Source organism: Merops nubicus, unplaced genomic scaffold, assembly GCF_000691845.1.
Source record: "Merops nubicus isolate BGI_N331 unplaced genomic scaffold, ASM69184v1 scaffold6307, whole genome shotgun sequence".
Lineage (NCBI taxonomy): Eukaryota > Metazoa > Chordata > Aves > Coraciiformes > Meropidae > Merops > Merops nubicus.
The window spans coordinates 1-8,637 of NW_008622192.1; the positions used below are offsets into that span (position 1 = coordinate 1).

The 8,637-nt window shown below is 48.2% G+C and overlaps 1 protein-coding gene across 1 annotated transcript in view; it reads right to left on the bottom strand.

Moving 5' to 3' along the window:
* Window positions 1-3,066: 3,066 nt before the first annotated feature.
* Window positions 3,067-8,637, bottom strand: part of POMT1 (protein-O-mannosyltransferase 1) — an 11,641-nt gene continuing 6,070 nt past the window's right edge. The window contains exons 11-19 of the mRNA XM_008944686.1: window positions 7,697-7,789; window positions 6,605-6,701; window positions 6,421-6,513; window positions 5,807-5,927; window positions 5,425-5,522; window positions 4,812-4,925; window positions 4,214-4,340; window positions 3,474-3,651; window positions 3,067-3,241 (exon numbers count right to left, since the gene is read on the bottom strand). Coding sequence (XP_008942934.1) covers window positions 3,067-3,241; window positions 3,474-3,651; window positions 4,214-4,340; window positions 4,812-4,925; window positions 5,425-5,522; window positions 5,807-5,927; window positions 6,421-6,513; window positions 6,605-6,701; window positions 7,697-7,789 — 1,096 coding nt within the window. The remainder of the gene's footprint in view (window positions 3,242-3,473; window positions 3,652-4,213; window positions 4,341-4,811; window positions 4,926-5,424; window positions 5,523-5,806; window positions 5,928-6,420; window positions 6,514-6,604; window positions 6,702-7,696; window positions 7,790-8,637) is intronic.

Consider the following 8,637-nt stretch of genomic DNA (forward strand, 5'->3'; position numbering starts at 1 on the left):
TCCCGGAGCAGGCGGAGGGCGGCGTGCTGGCCGCCGGCAAGCGCTCCCACCTCGAGTCCAGCAGCCGCCCGCACTAGCCTGCCGGCCACCAGGGGAGCTCCTCTGGCCCAGACCGGCCCCCACGGCAGCTCTGGGAAAGGACTTCAACAGAATGGTTGGTGAAGTGCCCTTTTCAATCGTCCCGGCGGCGGAGGGGATGCTGGTGTGAACCTTCTCGCAGAGGGGAGCCCACCTCCCCTCCCTCCTTCCTCCCTGTGATGTCTGGAGTTAGGGTGTCACTGGATGAACTGGTTAAGGGCAATGCTACTGGCCTTTGTTTAATTTCAGTATGAGATCTAATGCCCAAGTCTCCCCTGGAAGATTGAGCGCTAGCAGGTGACTAACAAGATAGCCCATGTCCCTGAAGATGATCTTCCCTAGCTGGAAAATTCAAAAGAAAAACCAGTCTCTTTATCCAAGACTAGCTCACAGGCTGTTCACTTCAACAGGCAGGTGTGGTCCTTGCTCTTCTCCACCTTGCTGGCTCCTTGAGCTCAGCACTGCTCTCCTGCTGGCCAGCCTCCTTTTTAGCAGGCAGAAGCACATGGGGGCAGAAGGATTGACCCCTAGAGGAGTCTGCCCTGAGATAGAGTTGAAACAGACTGTCTGGGTCAGAGGGCAACTTGCAATTCATCAGGGGGACAGACCCACAAAGTTGTGTGATTCCAGTTCCTAATTTATTCCTTCCCAAGCTCCTGAACCTTGCAACACTGTATGATTATTTTTTTGTACCCAAATAGTCTTTTATTATCCAGAGTTACTGAATGTGTGAGCTCCAGGGGGCTGCTCGTGGAGATGGAAGCCTGATCTCGTCAGTGTTTGTGTCTTTTGGGGCGTTTCTGTACTGCTGGTTGCAGATTCTGCTGGGCAGAATCCATCCCCTCCAGGGCTGGGGGGTCAGCTGGGGGGGTCAGCTGCAGATCCCTCCTCCTGAGGGCACCGGCAGCTCTGGACACGCTTCTGCCCCGCGCTCGGGCAGGTTAAACTCAAGAATGTCTGGTGCTGTAAAAAGCACAGACAAGAGGCTGGGAGTATAAACAGGGACATCCCAGTCTCTGTTGCTTACCCCAGATAAGAGAGAATGCAGCAACATGTTTCTGGAAAAATCTCTGAAATGAAGTGCTGGTTGGGCCTTTGACAACGTCCTTGTGGTATCCTTGAGTCTGGACTTAAGGTGTAACTTTAAGAATGGGGGTTAGGGGAAATATATTAAGAGGAACTTTTTCATATTTGCTAGTTTTCTAAATCCAGGGGCTGGCTGTGTTGGTTGTGGGTGTGTTACTTTGGCTAATAAACAAATGAAGAAACAGTGAGCAGAACTGGCCATTTTGTATAAAGTATTTGTGCTCCTTGCACTACACCAGCATGAAGGTACAGAAAGGAGCAGTTCTGGAGCTGCTCTTCAACTCAACTTTTTTTTTTTCTTCCCTTAACTCAGAATTGTTAGCTTTAGTTTTGTAATAGCTGAAGTTTTAGAGGCCAAAAAAAACCCTTCAAAAAAAGCAGTCTGCACTGTCATCCCTGTAGTCTTCAACAGTGGAAATGGGTGAAGGTTCATTATCAGTGGTAGGTCTCTAATGAGAGGAGAAAGTTCATTTCCTCACTGCTGCTGGGTGCTGTTTAGTGCAGGGTGACAGACTTGGAGTATGAGCTACTGCACTGAAGCATTAGCTATCGGGCTGAGTTAAGTAGGAGCAAAATAGTCACTAAAACCTCCTTTGAATGACTGTGGTGTTGGATCATAGCTTCCTCTGGGGGCTGGGGGAGCTCAGAGCAGCTGTGAATACTGTTGGTCAGGGCAGCAAGGAAGCCTACAGTGAAAAGCAGCCTGCTCTGTCTGGGACTGCTGCTCTTCATCAGCTCTGAGCTGTACTGCAAGATCCTGCTGCTGCAGCCACCTGAAAAAAAGAAATCACACGTGGTGTAGGTGCTATAACCCTCCCTGAATAGCTGCACAGAGCTACTGCAGGCTCCCCACTGAGTGATCCCAGTCCTTCATGGGCACTTTCCTCCCTGTGAACTCCTCTGCTGGTGCAGCCCAGGGCAGGGGCCTTGCTTCCTCATCACCATGTTCTACCCTGCTCAGAGTTCCTCTGAGGTGTAGCCCTACAGCCCAGTGACACAGAACTGCCACTGCTAGAAATGGGCCACAGGCTTCATGGGGATGCTGCAAGGCCAAGGATTCTTCTGGCTTGGGCTGGCTTCTGGGCCTGCCTGAAGCTTTGCTTTAGCTGCTTTAGCTGTAATGGCTTTTTGTTTTAAAATGTCTATTTGTTTTATTTTTGCTTAGCTTCATAAAAATAGTGGTTAAGCCAAATGATTACACATAGATAGTAGTGTCAAGTCGTCATTCTATGCAGAATGTGTTATTTATAAATTTAGCCTAATGCTGCAGTGTGATGAAATAGGGATGAGAGCAGAGCACTGGAAGGCGAGGCAAGTAAGGCATTGTTGAGGAATGTAGTCATGGGATGATGATGAAGACTGTAGGGCCAATTGCTGAGAAAGCTACACAGGCTTTAGAGCTGGGAAACCCCAGTTTTTAGAACAGAAAACAGAGAAAAGTAGCTGCTACATTGGAGAGTATCCATTTATAGTCATTTGTAACAGAATTGCAGACCAAGGTGCTCGGCAACACAAACAGCCCTAAGTGCCATGTGGTGCAAGAAGGAAGAAACCTTCAACATCATACTTCCAGGAAAAAGGAAGAAAACCTCGTGGCTCTTCCCAGGAAGGGGCCTGGGATGCTGCTCATTGACATCAGTGACCTTCAGGCCCTGAGGGGCAGTGGGAGTGTGAATGTAACAGGTAGAAACTGGAAATTTGGCTCATAACAACCCTATTACTGTTGAGCCCAGCCCCTCACCCCCCGTTTTTTATTTTAACAGTATTCTTTTCTTTTTCTGTAGTAGTTAAATCTGGACTACTGTCAATTTGATCAGCCTGTTAAGATTTCAGTTACCCTAACAATAAGTGGTTGGCTTTGCAGAGGAGGTGTTCCCCTTTGCCTGTGAGGGAGTGTTGCTGTCACTGTTTTCGGATGAGGATGTTCCAGCTGTCCCTCCAGCGCAGGGCCCTCAGCTGGGGGGCAGCCAGGGAGGGCTCCCCATAGGTCACAGGGCTGAAGGTGTGATACACCAAGTAAACAGAGGAGAACCAGGCTACCACCAGGGCACTGAACATGCTCTTGAGAAGCAGAGACCTGGGATGAGAGAGGGAGAGAGCAGTCAAGTTACAGCAAGGCTGACCCAGCACTTCACCCGCTAGGCAGCCCCACGTAGGGCCTTGACTGCTCCAAAGGCAGATGACAGGGTAGGGCCACAGCTGGGAAAAGTGCTGCTAGCCCTGCAGCAGCTTGCCAAGGTGACAGCCCTGGAAAAAAGAACTGTGTCACCTCTCTAGCTAGAAGCTATCCAGCTATTAAAGCCAAATACCTGCAGAGATGATCACTGAGATGCTGTAGGACGATGGGAATCAGGAGAATCTGGAATGTGAGGGCAGGCAGGTAGTGGTACAGGAAAAGTGTCTTCTCCATCATGAAGAAGGGCAGGTAATTCACAACCCAGCCTCCAACAGATATGCTCCCAGCTGACACCCAGAGCTGCCAAGAGTCTGCAGGAGACAGGAGACAGTGCAAAGTCCCTGGAATACCTTTAACTTAACCACACACAGCTGAGGGAAAGGGTCAGGTTTTTTCACACTTCATTATGAAGTCCTCATCAAGACAGATTACTGTCACCATGGAGCAGCTTCACAGCATGATGACAAAATGTGCTGCCAGAATGGTCAGCATAAAACAGCGTGGCCACAGAGAGGAACTGGGCCCTTGGAGGGGAAGAACACACCTAAAATAAACCCCTTCTCCACATAGCCAGTATCTACCTCTTTTAACTCACCCCCAAAAGGGCTTGGTAGGCTCCAAAACTGAGGCCTGGACATTTCTTACATCCAGGGAATGACTCAAATATTATGTTGGCTACTAAACTGTCTCATGAGGTGATGGTCATATTGCAATAGCCATAATTAGTCTCTTTTTGGGCTACTCTTTATCCCTAATAAAAATGCTAGGGCTAGGCAGTGCTGGCATAGCCAAGCACGTAGTTGAAAAATGTGGGGGTTTGGGGCCACTGAAGTGTAGCAGACCTTGACACCACCCCACACACAGGAACCAGACCTTCAGGAATGTCATAAATCTTTCTCCTCCGTCGTATCAAGTACCACAGGGACAGGCACACGTAGACCAGAGCAGCAACGTTAGCAGAAGCCCAGGTGACAACATTCCCAAGCAGGTGGATCTGGGCCTGAAGGGAAGAAGACAGTCTAAGCCAGCAGCAGGAACATGCTGCAGTTCTTTTAGGCAAGTTTAAATATTACCTACACATACTTGCTAAATTAAACGTCAGACTGTGCCTGATCTTTCCTGGAACAAAGCTAGTGGAAAAACTTGGCTGCTTTATGACCCTTGTGTAATGTGAGGCATTTAAAAGATGCTCTTGGAGATGAACTCATCTTCTAAATGGAATCAATAATAGGAACTATTAAATGGCAATCTTTCTTTCCAGAAAAAAAAAAAAGTCCTAGATGACATGATTTAATTAAAAGCAACTACTGTCAAAGCCATGCCAAAAAAAAACAAACCCTCCAAGCCACAGGGAAAATATATTCTTTAAATAGAGTCCATCATGGAGCAGCTCTTTGGTGCAGCCCTGCTCTCACTCACATCTGAACTGATGTCTGCTTTCTTCACCAGGCTCACGTTTACTTCTACTTACACCAGAGGTGGGGTGCAGCCAGTAGGCAATATTTGTGTCCATTGTGACCCAGTCCAGAGCAGAGGAGCTGTACTTATGTTCTGTGTCTTCATTTTTTAATGTGAGTATTTTCCACTAGGAAAAAAAGTGAACAGAAAGGCGTTCAGAGTTGGACCAATGAGTAGGATAGCAGGTGGGGGGGGACAGCTCCAGGTGTAAGATGGCAAGTTCCTAACCTGGAGAAGTATTTTACAAATCTCATACTGGATACTGATCATTGCAATGGTTTTAATTTTTTCTTATATAATGCATTTCCTTTGTGAATTGCTACAGTGTTAGGAAGGGGCATCAACACTCCTGACTGCACAGACAACACAACACAGCTGAGTTTCAGACACCTTCTGGAGGCCCAACTGATCTTCCTCCCCCTTCTTTTTTCCTACACTTGGGTAGTTAATACTGAATAGCACAAATCTCTAATGCTCTCAGATTTTTTTTTTCCCCACTGAGGAAGCCAAACTACCCCTATCACTGAGGAATAAACAATGAATCCTCAGGCTCAGGAGTTTGCAGCAATGCTCTGGTCCCTGCTCTGCAGCAGAAGGCTCAGTGAAGAGAATAAAATGATGCCCACCTGCAATTCTGTGAACTTTGCCATGAAGCTGAGGTTTTTACTTATGTCCATCTGTGTGGGGGAGTGGAGTTCCACTTCCCTCTCCTTTTGCTCTTGGCCTAGAAGAAAACAGCATAGCTCAGAAATAACTACATAACAGGCAGAAAGCTAGAAAGGGGAGAGAGCAGATACAATCCCTCCTCCACCCCAACTCCTCATGCTGCCAGGAGTCCTTCTCCAACACATCATCCAACTGCAAGAGCTCTAAGGGGACTTGTAAGGACTCTGACATCCCGACAGAGCCAGAGCCTGCTGCACACACACACACACAATGCCACCTTCCTGTCAACACAAGCATCCCCCAGTCACAGTAAGCTGCTTTGAGGCCATGGCAGAGATGTACTTTTCCCATATCTGTGCTCTTCCACGTTCCACACCATGCTCTGGTGGTAGCCCTTGGACAGCTTCTCCCCGACCACCTCCAGCTGCCGGTATCCCCACTCGGGTAACGATGCGCCGCTGAGCTGGAAGGGAAAGGTGCCTGTGAACTGACAGTCCTGCCACTCTGAGCATGGGGATGGAGGGTCTGAGGCCCTGCCTGAGCAGTGGGACTGCTGGGAAGTATGTGAGAACCACCACAGGAGACTGTGTCAACAAATGCTCAGCACCAAGGCAGTGATTCTGGCAAGCTGTGTGAAGAGATCCTTCATTACTCACACCCTACACGCAGACCCAGCCCCAATTTCTGAGGCAGTACTGAAGTCCCACTTGTGTACAGGGGTTACATGATCCTGAGAAGCAGGACAGCTCTGCATGCTGACAAGGAATGAAGTGTGATGACCTGAAACATGCTCCTCTTTTATTACATTGAGCAAGTTTATTGTTTCCTTCTTTGGTTATTATTTTGGTGATATTTAGTGGTTTTAGGCATTCTGGAGCAGAGAGATTAATAGTTTATGACATTCCATGAACTGCATGGAGCTACAGCTACAGGCAAATAAACATGAATCCACTTGCCTTTAGCACTGCAGAGGTGTTCAGATGAACAAACCTCACTTCTGACAGAATTGTCTTCCACACGTCTGTGTCAGACTCCCGATTCACGATCTCCTGCAACAGAGAGATGGCTTTTGATTGCCAGGTTGTCTCAGCTGTTTCTGCTGGAACATGCTGAGCTCCTCCCTTCCCTTCGACCACTCACCACTCTCCAGAGGTTCTGTGCTGGCATAGAGATGTTATAATCAATATAGCAGGAGACTTCTTGGGAATGGGGGCTAAGAGGGGCAGCAACATCATGCCTAGAAGACAAGTAAAGTTAGATTCTCCAACACCATTTGCCAAATTCATATAAAAAAACTAAACCTATAGAAGCAGTGAATATTCTAAGACCAAATTCAGTAAAAAAGCAAGAAGTAACTCATTTATACTGATTGTGCTGTTTACTCTGAAAGAGAACACTCCCCACTACCACCAGCTGCCAGGAACAGGCTCAGAGGAAGCCAATACAGATGCCTGCTCTGCCAAGCTGAAGAACAAGCACCGATTGTGACAAACAGAGATGCTGTTCACTGGGCTTTCCAATAATGAACAAATTGGGTTTGGAAGGGACACAGCAAAAACCCAAGTTTGGAACAACCCCCTTCCTAATCTGGGTGATATTCAAGTACATGTAGATGCCCTTTAGGAAGCAGTCAAGAGGCAATTTCATGCTGCAGTCTGCAAAACAGGGAAGAATCCGTGGTCATCAGCCAGAGCATGCTGGATTCCCCAGCACACCTTCCTGACTTTCCAAACACATCCTTCACACAGGAGTATACCATCCACATCAGCTTGGCTTTGGGTTAGCAGTCACACAAAACACTAGCTCTCTGCAGAGGCTGGGAGTGGGGACAGTGAAGGGACATGGATGAAGACTCACCAAGGGGCTGATGCAGTTAGGAATCCGCAGAACTATCACAATTTGTAAACGTGGGTGAAACCACCACTAACCCCTCTAAAGGCCACTAGCAGAGAAGACCAGAATCAGCCAGCAGCCAGACCAGTTTGTGATTAGTATCAAATCCCACTGCCAAGTCAACTGCAGAAAAACAAGTAAGCATCCAGCACCCGTTGTCTGGGCCACGGGGATGACTTACGTAACTACCCACAACGTTCCCTCCCAGCCCCACCACTTCAAGAATGCCCCAAAACCAGGCAGTTTATAGCATATCTAAACCCCTGAGTAGTTATTCTGAGAAAGCAAAGCAGAAGGAGGCAGCAGGCCCAGTGAGCAGAGGGTGAGGGGAGCACTTACGTGTTGAGGTACCGCGTGGTGATGCCGTGGACAAGCTGCACGACGTGTCCGTGCCGCACGGGCCGGGGGGGGTTACTCACCACCAGCTGCTGCCTGGGGGGACACACCCATGAGGGAGGGGTTACATTCTTCTTTCTATATCATGCAGCCTTCTCATGACCAAACTCAAGGTCAAGAAGCTGCAGGCAGGGACAGATATTCAGGCAGTAAGGTGAGAAGTAAAAGCTGTCTACAGATTGTCCCAGAATGGAACCAAAGCTTATGGAGGCAAAGGTGAGTTAAGGGCAGAGTGACTCAGAGAGCCAGGAATGGGATACTGACACCCCGGCCATTAGGTCAGTGGTCTGAATCCAGGTCAGTCAGGAGTGAGCTCAGCTTACTCCCACCACACAGCGGTTTGGTGGCTTCTGTAAGATGAGTCAGTGCTGCAGGGAGCTCTGACAGCTGTTCCTGCTACAATTGATGTCACTTCTGGCAGGATTATCAGAGAGATCAGTGACTATCTTTGCCAGGAAGACCAAACTCTCATCTAGCTCCTGGACATGGCTAAGGCACACTTAGACAAGGTGGAATGCTGCAGTTCACCTCACTGCTGCCTGTACTTGCTGTCCATAGAAAGACTTCACCTCCTCCAGGGCTCGCAGGAGTCCTGAGTTTGAAGGACTCTAAGAAGAAACTGGGTTTCTGTGGCTCTGGCAGAGTCCCTGCTTGGAAGGTTAGCACTACAGACAAACTTTCTCAACGTGGATATGATTTATAATGGCACACATTCCTCCTGGTAAGACTCTTTATACAGTTCCCAGAGCAACATAAGAAACCTACAAAAGTAGCTTTTTGATCAGTATGAAATGATACCACACAAGGGCTTTTATTGGTAAATCAACAAGAACAAGGAGCCCTGCTCCTCACTGCCAGTTACAATGGCAAAACACTTCAGCAGG